The sequence below is a fragment of the Phycodurus eques genome, chromosome 6, assembly GCF_024500275.1.
Source record: "Phycodurus eques isolate BA_2022a chromosome 6, UOR_Pequ_1.1, whole genome shotgun sequence".
NCBI classification, from domain to species: domain Eukaryota; kingdom Metazoa; phylum Chordata; class Actinopteri; order Syngnathiformes; family Syngnathidae; genus Phycodurus; species Phycodurus eques.
In genome coordinates, this window is record NC_084530.1 from 10624139 (window position 1) to 10642707 (window position 18569).

Sequence of the window (18569 nt, forward strand, 5' to 3'; positions counted from 1 at the left end):
GTTATCCTTTGATAGTCAATAATAAAGTCAGACCTGAAAATTTTTACCATATACCCTGCTTGCATTTAAAAGCATAGACCTACTGTGGTTATAAGAAAAAAACCCTAGGATCCTGAACACATACTATACAATTGCTCGCCTAAAGTTTGTTTCATTACAAATATCATCTTCTTAGTTGTGTACAAGCTCGAGAACTAAATGCTGTACCTGGATATTAAAGCAGAACTGTTCATCATTATCACTGTCTTTTTTAAATTCATTTTAATTTTTTTATGTCAAACCCAAATCCTTTCAGTCAAGAGCTAAAATAAAGGCTCGATGTTGAAATACTTTGAAGAGTGAATGAAATCCAGTGAAAGAACTCCCACCTGTAAAATGATATATGCATGTAGATGCATGTAATCTACCAGAAGACATCACTATGTGGCTCGAGTTATCACACATAACAATGCACATGCATACAATTAATAAAATAAATTGTTCAACATGTAAGGTTTGGCATATACCCAATGTAATTATTGAGTAGATTTGTCATTTGGGACAAATTTAGATTGGACAGTGTTTGCTATTTAACGCGCTGTTCTCCTACAGAATCTGTTATGACTTGCTCTTCTTTGTGTGCTTCCATTTCCTCCACTTGTCATTCTGGGTCCAGTCAGGCTGTATTAGTCGGGTATGATCTGCCTTCTGCTCTAGTGCCAACAGTATCAGGTTCTTGTTCCTGTGTGCTTCTGCTCCTTTGGAGTCCCGTGTAGATTTTTTCCTCTCCCTCTTTATAATTGGTCAGGACAAACATGTTTCCACAGCAAAGCATGTACCTGCTTGGATGCCTCTATTGCCTCAGCGTGTGCACATAACTATCTACAAGCACACACCCAAAGTCCCAAATATGGGCACGGTTATTGCTTACACTGCTCTCAACATGGCAGAGCAGAGCACGAACATACACAGAGGAGACACATGAGGGAGTTCTTTAATTCACATTTTATTATGAAAGGTTGGCAAATAACCAGCAAGTATGACAAAACTTGATTGTATACAGCATGTGAGAACCAAAGATGTTTAACACTTACGGGTATACTGTATGTAAAAGGATCATCAAACACCTCAATAGGAAGTGAAAATGTGCTCTTGGACATTGAAGAGAAAGTTGAAGGGGGGAATGAGACAAAAGAAAGAGGTAGTCATGCTTGTGGAGTACAACATTCGTAAAATTGAACCAAATATATAGATTTGAATAACAAAATAATCATTTATGTGGTATAAAACTGCAGAAGCTGTAATGTTTGTTGCATGTGAGTTTGATTTAACGGCTGCTTGATGAGAGCAGTTGAATTACTTGAAACTGTTTTACTCAATTACATCATTGCCTTTATGTTATTTACAAATTCTTGTCAAAGAGGCTTGAATATTTTTACATATTTACACCTAACAGTTTTTTGTCCGGTTGACTTAGCTGGTAAATCTTTTATGTGATAGATTAAACTCACACAACCAATTGTTTGCTTGAGCGAATAATTATGTTGTTGCATTTAGCTGAGAACAGTACAGTACCAGATTTCTTCGGGATTCATAGCATCTATTTCTCCATGAGCACCAGCCACAATATTAGCTACACTTGGATAGGATCATGTGCAAGAACATTCTGCTTTAAAATTTAAAAAAAAAAAAAAAAAAAAAAAAAGATAATGCTCTGTTTGCCACATAATGCCAGAGAGGAAGTAAATTCACAATGAGTATTATTGAGTTTGCATCATTTAATTCCTATCAAGGTCAAAAATGTATTGGACAAAACATGACATAACTAAACACACTGAATGAAATATCATGAGAATGTTAGTGCTAATGCTTGTTTGTTTATATGTGCGCTGCAATTGACGGGTGATCAGTCCAGGCAGGTGTACCCTACCTGGGTTAGGCTCCAACTCACCCGGGACCCTAACAAGGACAAGCGGTATAGAAAATGGATGGCTGGACAGACTGCATCCGTCAACAAGCAAAACACAGGGCAGATTGACAGAGAAATGATTAAAAAAAAAAAAAATCTTTGTCATTGTCAATAAGTAAAGATACATTGTTTGATTGTTGGTGGACAGACTGATATAAAATATTTCTTTTTTTAAATGGGGAAGTTAAGCGTGTACATGTGAGGATAAGCGGTACGGAAAATGGATGGATGGATGGATGTGGTGTTGTTTTGTGTTGTAATATTTGAGTTTCAGTCTGTGTGTTTCATGTACAGTCGTCATCCTCAAAGTGTGTTTTTTGCAAAACCTTCACGTGACGGTCATAGATCTTGAGGGCGGGGCCTAGCCTGATTGACAGACCAGTCAAAACGTCATTCCGCTGCATGAGGAGAAGAGACTTCCCATCGATTTCCTAAAGAGAGCAAAGCCAAGTGCAGTCGGTGGAAAAGGAAACGTGCACACGTGTGAATAAAATGTACAGCTGTTGAGCTGGTCTGCGGTGCCCCCTGGTGGTAAATAGGGAGGTGCCTCCTCACCTGTATGCCAAAGGCAGCGGCCTGCTCAGGGAAACCAGCTAAGGTAAAATAAGTGACCACGTCAGACACGGTCCAGTCCACAGGGCTCCTCCTGACGCCTTCCATCTTTATAAACCTATAAATTTAAACAAATGAGTTAGTGCTGGGATACACTCACATGTGGGTAATTAAAGTCACAGTCACTGATCCACTTGTCATCCATTTATTGGACGGCTTGAGGTAAAACTTAAATTTGAGCACACATGCGGGAGCTGCTGTCAGCCACAGCCCACGCCCAGACAATCACACGCAGACTGACCATGTCATATGCCACCCCAAAGGGACATTCATGTCTCTAACACGCAGGCACTACAATATGTACAGTATTTTCTATACATTTTAAGGTGCTTACACATTGCACTTGGTTTGTGTGGCGCCTGCCGTGGGGTACCGCGCGGGATGGCACAGGGAGGAGGGCGGCACGGCACAAGCTTGCCCATATTTGGCACTGGTTGATCAGCGACCGAACAGGAAGTAGGCTGGTGCCCTTTCCCGGTGGTTTGGACATAAAATAGGGCGCTGTGCGATAATATGGATTTGTCACTGTTGCTACGGAAAGTCCTGGCTTTGCTTATAAGGCACTGTGGTGCACTACAGCATCTCTGTTTGTCCGAAACACTTTTTTTGGTCCATATTCAATGCTGAGTATTCTCAAGGTCTTTCACGGTGTCCATCGTGGGCCGTGTTGAGACAGGTACGCGTGCAATGTGGAGTTACCTCGACACCTCTCTGCTCATATATAGTTAGTTATAGTTACACTGCTTTTACATGTTCAACAGGGTAACTTGTAATTGTACCGGACTTCATTTCCCGCATAATCTTCCCAACACGGTCCACCCGTGACTCTAAAAAGGTTTCGCGGTAAAAAACCAACAAACAAACAAAACAAAAAAACAGATGGACGGTTAAGAAAAGACTGAGCTCACCCCCCATTAGTGACTCCACCGTTGATCCCGTGTTCTTCAGACAGGCCAGTGTCTCTTGGCGAGGCCGTGGGTGTGAGCAGGCATGAGGACACGCCTACTTCTGCCTTACATTCAACACCTGCCCAAAAAAGAAAGTTTGATTGCTTGCTCTTGTTGCTAGTAATGTTACTAGTAATATTGCAATGTACATGAAAATCAACACACACACACACAATGAGGAGAGAGGAACTCACCGTTAAAGCCTGACTGGTTGTGCTGGATCTGACTCTGCGTGTGAAGAGAGGTTTTTCAATATTGGCATAAATCAATAACTAATAACTAATTTAGTTAACACTTAGACAAACAGTATAACAGGTGAAATCATGCTAAACATCCTAATGATTACCTAAAGGACAAAAAGAAGCTGGCTGCATCATGTTACATTGTGACAAATTGTGTTATATACACTTCTGGACAGACTGCATATACAAAACAAGTTAGCTTGTTAAAAAAAATCTGAAATCAACTACTTTATACTATATGTTACTTTATATATCATCTTATCACAGTTTACTGTATTTTCTTTCTTTTAAGTAGTTGGGGAAATTGGTTTATTCAACTACAGTGCGTCCAAAACAGAAAACCTTGGCGAAGTTCCACTGTAAAACGAGACTTAGCTCTTCAAAGTAGTAAGCAGCCCACAAGGCAGGTAAACGTGTTACATTGATTAAGATGTGAGCTGTACTGTGATAGTATGTCTATGCAGGTTCGCACTGGTGTAACTTAGATCATGTTTAAGTACAGTATGAGGTGCCGTAAATGACATCTACCTCACACACACATGCACACACACACACACACACATTTTTGTTGTTGTGGTGAGATTTTTTGTTGTATGTGAGGTTTTTTTTGTGTGCGAAAGGTCAATATTATTTTTGGCCTACAATATATACGGAACCTAATACTGATGAGTATTTTCTTTGATCCACTGTATGTTTTAATAGACCTATTATATTTGGGGCCCGTTTGAACCCATTCAACATTTAACGTCACTGAGTATATCCATATATTTTCTAGAAACCCTTGTCCTCATTAGGATATACCCGGGACTGGGCGTCAGCTAATCGCAGGGCAAATATAAATATTAAACAAATAACTATTCGCAGTCAAATTCCAATGGGCAATTTAGAGTTTTCGATGAACCTAACATGCATGTTTTTGCCATGAAGAGTGAAGCTGGAGTACCCAAAGAAAATCTATGCAAGCATGAGGAAAACAACCATGCTTCATACAGGAAGGCCGGAGCTGAGATTCAAGCCCTGAACCTCAGAACTGTGAGGCAGACGTGCTAAGCATTTCACAATGTGTCACTGGTCAATAAATCTGATTGACAGATTTTTTTTCTTCATATTTTGTGACTTTTCCTAATTTAATGGGGACCACTGGGTTATTATTATTATTGTAATCATATTTTAAATCGCACGGTGGACAACTGGTTGGAGATATTTTAAATCATCCCACAGCTATGGGAGGCCACACGAATGATCGGGGGCGGGGTCTCCAAGTGCCCATTTTATGTCGAAAATCATCCAACCTTGGAGGTCTGCTTGCAGTTCCGTATAAATGTACTTTGCAGGCTTCCACCAAGCAAATCAGTTTCTTCTTGGGAAAAATTTTGTCGTCTGTGCTCCGCCATGTCAAAGGCTGTCAGTGCGCTACTAGCGTGCCACATTTAAAGGGAAGGAGAGGAGCTGCTTTGATTGGATATGATTGAAATCGGGTGTAATCAATCCCACAACGGCACAAACCTCTCTCTTTTAGATCCACAGGCCTGCACTTGTTTACGAAATTACCAACAGTCTAACTTGCCTCTGGCGCACAGTTGCCGTTGATGAAAAAAAGGGCCCAATATGTTTTCAATGGCCTGTACATATGTTGTATGCATTTGACCACAGTCTGTTTTAGCTGTATAAAATATGTATGAAAGATCCCATTTTAACATATTTGTTTTCCTGGATTTTATACAGATAAAAAGTGACATGGTGCCCTTTACGAGACAAAATTAGTTTGATTTTAACTTTGAAACGTAAATCGGACTAACCTGGAAGTGAACGCAGATGTTCAACTTCGACGAATTTATTTCTTAAATAAATTACGTTTTATCTAAACGCCAATATAGGCAGAGGTAAAGGGCTTTATTCAGGTAGTTGATCAAGAATCCGATGGTCACTCTGTCAGAGCTCCAACGTTCCGCTGTGGAAAGAGGGGAACCTTCTAGAAGGACAGCCATCGATGCAACATCACAGAAATCAGGCAAAATTCCCTGATATATTAAGACAATGATGGAACTCAGATGTTAGATATGGAAAAATCCCGGCACTGCTCAACACCTCACCAATAGCATCTCTACAGTAATGGTGTCATGGTGGTGTCAGCATCAACAGTCAACATAATCTATTGATATACTGCACAATATAGAAAACTACTGTATGCCCTGTATATCAGTCCATCCATCCATGTTCTATACCGCTTCTATATTCAGGGTCGTGCTGGGTTGCAGCCTATCTCAGCTGACTTTGGGCAAAAGGCAGACCACACGTTGGACTGATTGGCAGACAGTCAAAGGGCACAACTCACATTCACACAGTCACCCAGTGGGAAAACAGTCTAATGTAATGACTACCTTTAATAGTTATTTTTTTGTTTTATTTTGATGTATATATTTTTTAACAAAGTGGTTTACCTGCATGTCCATAGGTGGCTGATAAGGTGTGGCAGGTCTTTTTTCCACATATGCTGTGATGGACATAGAAGGGGGCGCACCCAAAGGAGGTGGACACCCAGTCCTACTAAGTGGATCCATGACTGAGAAGGCATTTGCACGTATAAGGGTGAATTAGTAAATAACCATTCGCCACTAATGCATAGATATGATATCGTCAAACATGTTATTCACCGGCCACAATATCAGAACACTAGCACAATTTAATGAGACCCTTACATGTATCAAAAGATGTGTTAATGCTCAGGTTTGATTGACATTTTCAGAGAGGTATTAATAGAATATGTCTGCATTCGTGTAAAACTGCACTGAATCATCCTGGGAGGTGTATCTTATAGTTTGCTAACTTTAGCCACACAAATAGCTGTAATAGAAACAGCTCTCCATGTGATGCAGAACAGTACATCAGTGTATGTATAGCACAATACTACAACCCCAAATCCAATAACGTTGGGACGTTGTATTAAACATAAATAAAAACAGAATACAATGATTTGCAAATCATGTTCAACTTATATTTAATTGAATACACTACAAAGACAAGATATTTAATGCTCAAACTGATAAACGTTATTGTTTTTAGCAAATAATCATTAACATAGCATTTTATGGCTGCAACACATTCCAAAAAAGCTGGGACATATGGCAAAAAAGACTGAGAAAGTTGAGGCATGCTCATCAAACACCTGTTTGGAACATCCCACAGGTGAACAGGCAAATTGGGAACAGGTGGGTGCCATGATTGGTTATAAAAGGAGCTTCCGTGAATTGCTCAGTCATTCACAAGCAAAGATGGGGTGAGGTTCACCTCTTTGTGAACAAGTGCGTTAGAAAATGGTCGAACAGTTTAAGGACAATGTTCCTCAACATACAATTGCAAGGAATTTAGGGATTTTATCATCTACGGTCCATAATATCATCAAAACGTTTAGAGAATCTGGAGAAATCACTGCATGTAAGCGGCAAGGCCGAAAACCAACACTGACCTTTGATGCCTCAGGCGGCACGGCATCAAAAACCGACATCAATGTGTCAAGGATATCACCACATGGGCTCAGGAACACTTCAGAAAACCAATGTCAGTAAATACAGTTCGGCGCTACATCCGTAAGTGAAACTTCAAACTCTACTATGCAAAGCAAAAACCATTGATCAAAAACACCCAGAAACGCCGCCGGCTTCTCTGGACCCGAGATCATCTAAGATGGACTGATGCAAAGTGGAAAAGTGTTCTGTGGTCCGACGAGTCCACATTTCAAATTGTTTTTGGAAATTGTAGACGTCGTGTCCTCTGGGCCAAAGAGGAAAAGAACCATCCGGACTGTTATGGACGCAAAGCATCTGTGATGGCATGGGGCTGTGTTAGTGCAAAGCAAACCGGCATCTGTGATGGTATGGGGCTGTGTTAGTGCCAGTGGCATGGGTAACTTACACATCTGTGAAGGCGACATTAATGCTGAAAGGTACATACAGGGTTTGGAGAAACATATACTGCCATCCAAGCAACGTCTTTTTCATGGACGCCCCTGCTTATTTCAGCAAAAACCACATTCTGCACGGGTTACAACAGCGTGGCTATGTAGTAAAAGAGTGCGGGTACTAGACTGGCCTGCCTGCCGTCCAGACCTGTCTTCCATTGAAAATGTGTGGCGCATTATGAAGCGTAAAATACGATAACGGAGACCCCGGACTGTTGAACAGCTTAAGCTTTACATCAAGCAAGAATGGGAAATTATTCCACCTACGAAGCTTCAACAATTAGGGTCCTCAGTTCCCAAACATTTATTGAATGTTGTTAAAAGAAAATGTGATGTAACACAGTGGTAAACTTGACCCTGTCCCAGCTTTTTTGGAACGTGTTGCAGCTATAAAATTCGAAGTTCATGATTATTTGCTAAAACAATGAAGTTTGTCAGTTTGAACATTAAATATCTTGTCTTTGTAGTGTATTCAATTAATTATAGGTTGAACATGATTTGCAAATCATTGTATTCTGTTTTTATTTATGTTTAACACAACGTCCCAACTTCATTGGAATTGAGCTTGTAAATACCTCTGTGAAAGTTTCAATCAAAACAGAGCATTGTTATCCTTTATCCTCCTTTGTTATTCAGCTTTTATATCAGATCTCTTTAGATTGTGCATGAGTATAGTGCTTCATGGCCAGGGCATGCAACATACTAAAAATGTGAGAAAATGTCTTTCACTAAATGATAAATGAATTATTCTTGAACTCTGACAAACACGCACCTTTGTCACGATGCGGTTGATGACAGAGGCTCTCCTCATCTTCCGACGCTTTCTGGATGTCGCTATCTTCACTGGCTTTCCCAACCAGTGCTGCTGTGGTTGTCATGGAGACTAGGGATGGTCCTCCTTCCTCATTAGAACTCCTGGGATCCTCCTCTTCCTCACTGTCCTCCTGCACACCATCTTCTTCACTGGCTTCTTTCATCGGCTCACTCTCCTGAAGAGACGGCAAGTGCAGCAATGACATGTACAGTATTGAAAGATGTCTAAAAAATTTTGAGGACTCGTTTAGACTTTGTGCTTTTGAACAACATTAGCAATGATTTATGGTAATTTAACAGGGTTGTTCACTTTGTAAAGTCCCCTCCAAAAGTATTGTAATGGCAAGGTCAATTCCTTTGTTTTTGTTGAATACTTAAGACATTTGGGTTTCAGATCAAAAGATGACAAAAGTTCAGAATTCAAGCTTTTATTGCATGGTATTTACATCCAGAACCCGGGGGGCACGGTGCATGACTGGTTAGAGCGTCTGCCTCACAGTTCTGAGGACTGAGGTTCAATCCCCAGCCCCACCTGTGTTGAGTTTGCATGGCCTTTCCATCACTTTGGCCGAGGTTAATCTTAGTCTCATCAGTCCATCAAAATTTGTTCCAAAATGTTTTGTGGCTCATCTCTGTACTTCTTTGAAAAATCCAATTTGGCCTTTCCGATTCTTCTCTGATGAGTGGTTTGCATCTTGTGGTATGGTCTGTATATTTCTTCTCTCGAAGTCTTCTTCGAACAGTGGATTGTGACACCTTCATCCCTGCCCTGTGGAGTTTGGCAGTGATGTCACTGACTGTCTTTGGGTGTTTCTTCACAGCTCTCTCAATGTTTTTGTCATCAGCTGCTGTTGATAACCTTGGCCGACCTGTTCGATGTCTGTTGCTCAGTACTGTTGATCTTTCTCTTTCTTTCTTTCTTTCTTTCTTTCTCTTTCTTTCTTTCTTTCTTTCTTTCTTTCTTTCTTTCTTTCTTTCTTTCTTTCTTTTTCAGGACATTCCAAAATGTTATGTGCATTGTGCAATAGCTTTGATCAATTCTCCCTCATCTCTTAGCTTCAAAATGGTTTGCTTTTCTCCCATAGAAATGAAGAACACAACAGTCTGGCGAAGTTAATGGGTAACGGGCTTGAGCCAGTTAATGCAAGTAAGGTATGCCACCAAATTCTAAATGTTATTCACTTTAATGTCTGTTCCAATACTTTTGCTCACTTGAAAAGTGGGTGGCTCCAAACAAAAGGTGCTCTGTCCTAGATGATCTAGACATCTAGATCTTGACACCTAGATCTAGATGTCAATACCACGAAATAGAAGCTGGAATTCTGAACCTTTGTCTCATATTCATCTTTTGATCTGAAACCCAAATGTCTTCAGTATGAAACAAAAAACAAAGGAATTGACCTTGCTGTTCCAACCCTTTTGGAAGGAACTGTATGTACTATAATGCTATTATTTATTTCTGTTTATAATTATTTGGTCCTGGGCAGCACACTGAAAAAGTCGTTAGCACGTCTGCCTCACAGTTCTGAGTTCCTGGGTTTGAATCTCAGCTCTGGCATTCCTGTGTGGAGTTTGCATGTTCTCTTGTGTGTGCTTTCTTTGGTTACTCTTGCTTCCTCCACATTCCAAAAACATGCATGTAAGGCTAATTGAAGACTCTAAATCAGGGGTCATCAACCATTTTGAAATTGAGAGCTACTTTTTGGGTACCGATTAATGTGTTACATAAACACTTCTGAAATAACAAATATGATCACATTATTTGGGAGTAAATCATCTCATTGGCATTGCACCTGCTAAATTGTACCGCAAACGCTCTGGTTTGGTCATGTGCGACAACACTGACCTTTGAACTACACCAGCTTTTTTAAAATTGTCATTTCCAAATTTATACCAATGTGTGATTGAAAAAAGAATAGCAACAAAAACAATTTGACACATCTCACTAGTGACACCTGCTCTAATCTCTCTTTAGGTTATTTGTCTGTGTGCCCCACAATTGACTGGCGACCAGTTCTCCCGCCCAAATTCAACTGGGATAGGCTCTCTCTCTCTCTCTCTCTCTCTCTCTCTCTCTCTCTCTCTCTCTCTCTCTCTCTCTCTCTCTCTCTCTCTCTCTCTCTCTCTCTCTCTCTCTCTCTCTCTTTGACTGTGCGGAGCAGCGATGGAGAGGGGCGGGAGCACACACGGCAGCACACAGATGAGGGAGGAAGACGAGTGGAAACAGCAAGGGGCCATAAGACAAAACACCAACGTGCTGGTAAGGAATATTTTGGAAAATGAGTGATAGCAGGAAAAGGAGTAAAATGTGGACATATTTAAACTTTAAAATACAAAGTTAACAATATAAAGGCAGTGTAAAGTCTGCAGAAAAAAAACATCTCTTATCGGGCTGGCTGCAGAAACAACCAGCACAGGCACCCATCCGTGCAATGAGAAGAATAAAGACAAGCATTTGAACCTGATATTAATGAAGGTTCCAGTTTTTCTAACGCAACTGTTGCACAATTTAGCAATGTCAGTCTCTTCTGAGTGAACCTTTGGCAAAACAAGAGACAGCAAATAATTACCGGCAGAAGAAACAAACAAGAATGGAGAAGGGGTGCGATTTCATAAGTCTGGACTTTGCCACTGGCCGTTCTAGACCAATTTTATTTACTGTTTTAGTTAATTGTATTTTTTATTTATTTATTATTGTATTCAGTACATTCTTTCATTGCCTTCGAAGCCTGACCCAGGGACGAAGACTGCAAATTACTGTAGCTAAAAGTAGGAATCTTCGATGCATCACATATTCCCATTTTTAAAGGCAACAAAGAGCAATGGAAAGGAATATACAACATACCAGCTACACACTAGGCATAAATAAGTAAAATGTATTATAATACACTACTCGTACGCGCTAGCTTGATTTTGTGTTAGCTAGAAGCAGACAATCAACTCAAGTTGACATGATTGTCTGCTCTGACAAGCTGCTATTACAAATCATGAAGTTGGCTAACAACAATCTTTGACAATAATATTTCCTTTCCTTTCCTTTATAGTTCGTAGTAATTGTTTTTCGGTTCTGATTGCTTCTTGCCAGGTGGATGGAAACTTTGCGTTGGGGTTTTCAACAAAACACACAAAAGGATCCCACTAGAATATTGAACTTGCACAAGATGCATTCATTCCGCCTTTTGCGTTGGTGCAATATCGCTATTTTAATATTTACAGTCAGAAGTGGGCTCAAGTCATGGCTTTGCAAGTCACAAGTAAGTCTCAAGTCTTTACCCTCAAGTCCTAAGTCAAGTTTCAAGTCGAGAGGGACAAGTCACAAGTCAAGTCCCAAGTCAAGACAAGCAAGTCAAGTTTTTTTTCAAGACTCGAAATGACTCAAAACTCAAAGTGTAGATTCTACACTTTGAGTTTTGAGTCATTTCGAGTCATTTTAGTTGCAGTTGGTTTGGTAACTGTTTCCTTGAGCGGCCGATCGGTCAACCACTGGTTTTGAGTTGATTCAAAATTATAATCTCCGTTGCACGGCGTCTTCACATCGCAGTTTACATTCAATCAAAATGCATGGAAGCTTTTCCCTACGGTGAAAATACTTTTCCCGGTTTGCGAGCTGTGCCGCTGCGTTGCCTCAGCTCAAGCCATATAAATAGTACGTAAAGCATCAAATGTTGTTTTACATCAATGCTTAACTATAATCATAATGTATAATGTGCCTGTCGATGAAAAAGCAAAGCTTGTAACCAGAATGTATGCAAATTAGAGCCCTCGCTCGGTACGTTCAAAAACGAATGGAGGCTGCAGCTTCCTTGCTAATATCCACACTTTCCCTTCAATTCTTGCTAGCATCCTCTCTCTTTAACAACCTGCTTCTTCCTTAACTCTTTCGCTATCTTTTTATAGTTTAAGAAATGTGATCAAGTACAATATATTGTGTGAAATGGGACGTTCCCCTTCCGGGTGTTTCGTCTTTTGTAATCTGTTCCGTCTTTTGTAAAAGTGTTTCTGCTTTTGCTAATGTGTTGTCTGAAATGTGTTTCGCTTTTTGTTAATTTTTTTTCTGAACTTTAAAAGTGTTTTGGCTTTTGCCAATTTGTTTTCTGAAATGTGTTTCGTTTTTTGTCCAATTGTTTTCTGAAACGTAAAAGTGTTTCAGCTTTTGCCAATTTGTTTTCTGAAATGTAAGTGTTTCAGTTTTTGTTTATTTGTTTTCTGAAATCTAAAAGTGTTTCGGTTTTTGTTCACTTGTTTTCTGAAATGTAAAAGTGTTTTGGCTTTTTTAAATTTGTTTTCTGAAATGTAAAAGTGTTTCGGTTTTTGTTAATTTGTTTTCTGAAATGTAAAAGTGTTTCGGCTTATGTTAATTTGTTTTCTGAAATGTAAGTGTTTCGGTTTTTGTCCAATTGTTTTCTGAAATGCAAAAGTGTTTTGGCTTTTGTTAATTTGTTTTCTGGAATGTAAAAGTGTTTCACAATTTGTTATATTGTTTTGCACTTCCAGGCCACCGTAATGTTGTTATGAAGGCACAATTTTATCCAACTGTGGCATCTCGGGCGGCACGGTGGACGACTGGTTAGAGCGTCAGCCTCACAGTTCTGAGGACCCGGGTTCAATCCCCGGCCCCACCTGTGTGGAGTTTGCATGTTCTCCCCGTGCCTGCGTGGGTTTTCTCCGGGCACTCCGGTTTCCTCCCACATCCCAAAAACATGCATTAATTGGAGACTCTAAATTGCCCGTAGGCATGACTGTGAGTGCGACTGGTTGTTTGTTTGTATGTGCCCTGCGATTGGCTGGCAACCAGTTCAGGGTGTACCCCGCCTCCTGCCCGATGACAGCTGGGATAGGCTCCGGCACGCCCTCGACCCTAGTGAGGAGAAGCGGCTCAGAAAATGGATGGATGGATGGATGGATGTGGTATCTCGGTCGGAACACGAGGGGGCACTTCATAAATATATTACATCAAAAAGGGGCGAAGAAGAAGAAAAGGACACGAAGAACAATGTAGCTTCATGTCGAATAGATGCTAGTTGTGTGCTGAGTTGTAAATAAAACTGAATTTGAAGATAAGAAATATGGAAAATGGATGGATGGATGGATGAATGGATAGATGGAAATACAAGACTGTTGAGAACACCACACTGACTAAACCAGACTCTAATGAACATGAAGCCCAGACAGTGCACGGCCGGCCTGCCATGGAACACAAAGCTAGCTGGTAATGCTAATGAAAACAAGCATACTAGTGTTACTAGTATTTCCACATAGTTGACAGGCAGGACACGCCCTGCTCCAATACGACTGACTGCAGGACACGGGCCGCTCCATTATGATTGGCTGTTGTATCCCTGTAGAACACCCCCTACTGCTTCCAGATGGGAAAAGATGTGACTTAGTGTGGCAGCGTTAAATATGTTTCCCACTAACCCTAACCCACCCTAATCCTAACCTCAAACCATCTAAACCGGTTTAGCCCAAACCCTAGAACTAGCCCTAACCATAACAAACATCTGTTTTAATTTCGTACAAATGTGATACATGTTCGGGATGGTCATCTCATCACATCTGCATCGCCTGCCCTTCCCGCAGGAGCCAGTCATGTTGCAACGGGGTGTGTCCTGTCTCGAAACTATATGGGAATTCTAATAACACATGCGTGACATTAAGCTGTGTGATTCCCACAAAGCAATGCGGATTTTTTTTTCTTTTCTTTTTTTTCAATCGTCAATGTCCTATTGTAACGTTAATTATCATGATTATTTCCCTGTACGTTACCTGTACTTCGTGGAACGTGTACCTAACTGCCGTAGTTATAATTGATTTATGTTGCATTTTTTTTTTTTTTTAAACCATAAAACGGGTAGTGTGTAAGAGTGACCTGGTCAATTCCGCTACTTTCACGTGCCCAACAGGGCTTTAACTGTTAAAAGGAATAAGTTCTACGTAAGCTTTACGTAAGCTAACTCACACTGAGCGAGTGTTTGTTTCTCGATACTTTGGTAAAAGTGGCGTGTCTTTTCAAGTCAATAGACGCGAGTCAGAGTGAAGTCATGAGTCATTGCTGTTCAAGTCCAAGTCGAGTTGCACGTCTTGTGACATTTTGTCAAGTTGAGTCTAAAGCCATCAAATTCATGAGTCAGTCATGTGACTAGAGTCCACACCTTTACAGTACATACTAGTACTAGTAGTAGTGCCAGGAGAATTGGACGCAGACTTCCCGCCATGCCTCGCGACATGTACATGCGGTAATTACTCATCAATCGTAATAACAATAATAGTGTGTATTTCACTCACCTGTTGGTTTTCATTTTTGTTGTGTTGTTCTACTATAAGTGTAGGTTGCGCTCTGTGTAGTGATTCATTGCTTGTTTTCACTGTGCAGAAAGGCCGTAGTTAGTGCGCATAAGCTGTTGTCTAACATAGTAACTGGATGGGGCAGAGGGGGTTCCAGGCACAGTGTTGAGGGGGCACTGACCACCCCCCACCCGGGCACTGTTCTTCCCACTCCTTTTTGAGCATGCTAAACTGGTATTTAATTCTTTGTTGTTGATTTGTTTTGTTTTCATCTTCGAATTAAACGTTCAAATCAAATCACTAAATAACTGGCTTGCCAACGCGTGCCCGCGTCACGCATGGGAGCGGAGAGGGAGGAGGAGATGAAGGGTGGTACAAAGGACTGGATGATGATGATGATGATGATGATGATGACGACGACGATAGGAACTTGGGAAATACGGGGATGGCGGAGAAGACGGGGAATACGAAGTGACCAGTTGGTTTATACAAATTACAGCAGGAGCGTCGTGACGTGGCTCGGTGGAGCTCGGAACCACGAATACGATCAAAGTACCCGAGAGCCGAATGAAACGTTACTGATCCCACTTCCAAAGAAGAAGTCGCTCGTGGACGCGCCTTGCAGAAACGCGCTCACAACATGCGCGCGCGTTTGATTGTTGATTGGTTTATCTCCCCCCCCCCCCCACCCCCGGGAGCCGCTCCTGAGCTTTAACCTGCAGCATGTCCATGCGAGCACGCGCAAATGCACGCCTGTCCCATAAACACGTCCCACTATGATGAATCAGAAACGAGCATTTACATGAAGCGACAGTATCGTCCTTTTTTTTTTTTTTTTTTTTTTTTACCAGGCAGACTCCTCGTTCGAACGAGGAAGTGAAGCGCGCATTGTGCAGGCTTTCATTCATTTAACAGCAGACAGCGTTTCACCGGACGTGTTGCAAATATTAAGTGAGTGTCGCCCACCTTTATCTTTGCCAGAGTCCCGGCGGGCGCCCGCACGGTCGTCGTCACCCTCCCGAGAGGAAGAGTAATGTTCCCGCAGCGGGTCCTGCGCAGCCTGCCCCCGGCCCCCTCTCTCTCCATGACCATTTTGACTTTGCCCCTGGTCAGCTTCTCCTCGGAGAGGCGCTCTCGGCTGCTCAGATGGCCCAAAATCTCCTTGAACCCCAGCGGCTTCACGGGGCCTTTGCTGGCGGCGGCGGTCCCCCGGAGGCTCCTCTCGGACAGGCTGCGGACCGAAGCCGCCAGCCCGTCGCCCAGGTCCGAGTTGGATCCGGTGCCCCCCGCCAGCTCGGCTGGAAGTTTGGGCTCGCGTGTGCTGGCGTCTGCTGCGTAAGTTTGGTCGTGCGTGTCATCTCCGGAGGCATCGCCGTGGCCGGGACGGACTGCCTGTGCTCCCGTGGATGCACTTGCTTTCTGTTGCCCGTCGAAGCGGGCCGCCGCCGGCCCGTGGCCGCCGATGCTCCCGTTTCCGCTCGTCGGGCTGGAGGGAGAGTCGCGCTGCTTCTTGCTGGTCGCCGAACGCTGCCGAGACTGGCTGGGCTCCGCGTCGTCCTCCTGGTCGGTGAAGCTGAGCGCGCTGTCGCCGTTGTTGTTGTTCAGAGGGTCTTCGCTCTTCTTTCTGCTTTTCCTCTGCACCTTGGCCGCGTTCCGGTACGAGATCGAGCCCTTGTAGCTAACTTTAAGCACAGTCTGCTCTTGGATCAGTTTTTCCAGTTCTTCCCTGGTTCGGTCCGGGTCTGACCCGTGTCGTCTCCGGACCATTCGACAAATCCTCTCCAGATCCGGACGCGCTTTCCGCGAGCGGAGGGAGTCGATCGTTTCTAGGATCCACTCTTGGTACTTGTTGGTTCCGGACATGTTCCGCTCTCCTCGGGGGCTCGGCCGAACAACGTGTGTATTTGGTGGTCCTCAAGTGGCGCTGCTGTGTCCGAGCTGCTTCAGCAGTGTGCGACTCCCCGGCTGGAGAGCCGCTACGGAAGCCCGCTCGGCACTTCTGCGTCGGTCGGCCACAATGTGCGCTTAAGGTGGACCGAAGATGGCGCTCGCGACGCCATTTAAGGTGGAATTGTCTCGCTTTTGGCGCATCACGGCCGCGTTCTTTGTTCACCGTGTCATCGTGTTCAGTCCACGGTGGATACACAAAGACTGACGCACGCTACGCGCGGTGGGCTGCGTGTGCGCCGCGTGGTGGTGGTGAGGAATTAGACGCTCGAGAGATGCATGGGCGGGGGGCGACTCCGCAGGCGGCTGGACGGTCGAGCATGAGGAGGATGACCGACCTTTGGGTCAGCAACACCAACACAGGGGGCAGAGGTGCTCACACTCCGGACTAAAGTATAGAAGTACAGATACCGTGTATATTTTAAAAAAAATCTATTTAAAAAACTGGCTCAAGTAGAAGCACTGGTTCAACTCCTTAACATAAAAATACAAAAGTGCACACTCAGAAATGAAAGATTCACCAAGGAGGGCCCAAAAAAATCTCTGCTAAATTTGACACACCGCAGAGAAGAGTGTTTTAAAAAATGCCTCCCAAATTTAAATCAATAAAAACAAATCACCATGCATGGAAAATAACCCTGCGTTCCATTTGTACTTGGAAGTCGGAAATTCCCTCTGAAATCGGCAGAATAACTTCAGGATAATTTTTTGTCAGACTAAATAGGTCGTATACATAGTATCGTTAAACGTATGTGTGTGTGTGTGTGTGTATATATATATATATATATATATATATATATATATATATATATATATATATATATATATGGTAATATTGCTGGAGAGCAAAATACCTTTTTCACAAATATATATAGTAACTGCCTGTTTGTAGCGTGTCACGTCAACCAAAATCCCCTATTGCAGTGTAAGCTATATTTAATTAAAGTATAATCACTTTACTGTATTTTACTGCATCATGTGTCGTAAATAACTAGAATTTACAGCAATGTCTCAGTGTACTGTAATATATGTTCCCAGCATGAATTGTAAAATTCATGACTCCACAGTCTTTAAGCATTCCGGTGTAAATAACAAGACATGTATATAAAAGAGACACAACAGTGTTGCCAACAAGTTACTGTAAAACCCCTATGAAATGTCTAACAATGTAGCAGTGATTGACCTCTGGACTAGGGATTCTGATTCTGAATATTGTTTTGACATACCAATCGTTTATCAACAACCACAGCTGGCGATGTATCCATGTATATTGTAGAGAGCTTGGAGGAGAATCCTGCCTGCACCCTCAGGCCTTCACCATCTCCTGCCATGTCTGCAAACCAAGGCTTTAATAGGGACCAGACGCTATTACTTATTGACCTGAGGGCATCATGATGTTGTCTTTCCTCTGGATGGCACATCAGCAAGGGCGGAAGTAAGAATACCAGACCAGAGAAGCTTGGATCTTTGGGTGCCACCCTGCCTCTTGCTCCAGCAACACCACACGGCCTCATAAGCGTCAGCGAGAACATGATGACGCGCTCTAATTCCTCTGTGAGTCCGAGGAGGCCAGTCAGAGGTGCCACGAAGAGTTGCTGGCTCAACTGAAGTCAGCCCAGCAAGGGTTTCAGGCCGTGATGGGTTGACTGATAGATCAACTGTAGGAGTTAAATTGATGACACTTTTCTTATAGTTTACATTTTACTGTAAGTTTACACTTTTGCACAATGTTTACTACCTTACTACCAGGAGAAACTTTAATTTTTTTTCCCAATTTGCATCTTTGTTGTGTTTTTCCATTTTTTTTTTTTTTTTTT

General features: G+C 42.4%; 1 protein-coding gene across 1 annotated transcript; it reads right to left on the reverse strand.

The window, feature by feature from the left end:
• Positions 1 to 1715: 1715 nt before the first annotated feature.
• On the reverse strand, positions 1716 to 16776 carry samd1b (sterile alpha motif domain containing 1b). The gene is made up of 7 exons (XM_061679900.1): positions 15772 to 16776; positions 8480 to 8696; positions 6191 to 6312; positions 3702 to 3735; positions 3469 to 3586; positions 2504 to 2618; positions 1716 to 2379 (listed from the first exon to the last, which is right to left on the reverse strand). The coding sequence occupies exons 1-7, from the start codon at positions 16666 to 16668 to the stop codon at positions 2233 to 2235; spliced, it is 1650 nt and encodes a 549-aa protein (XP_061535884.1). The 5' UTR covers positions 16669 to 16776; the 3' UTR covers positions 1716 to 2232.
• Positions 16777 to 18569: the final 1793 nt, after the last annotated feature.

Excerpts from the sequence above, each read along its gene's own strand:
- samd1b (XM_061679900.1), bottom strand. The coding sequence starts at position 16,668 with ATGTCCGGAACCAACAAGTACCAAGAGTGGATCCTAGAAACGATCGAC. Across the intron at positions 8,697-15,771 it reads GGACTCTGGCAAAGATAAAG|GAGAGTGAGCCGATGAAAGA; the intron begins GTGGGCGACACT and ends CCGTCTCTTCAG. Across the intron at positions 2,380-2,503 it reads CCGCTGCCTTTGGCATACAG|GAAATCGATGGGAAGTCTCT; the intron begins GTGAGGAGGCAC and ends TGCTCTCTTTAG.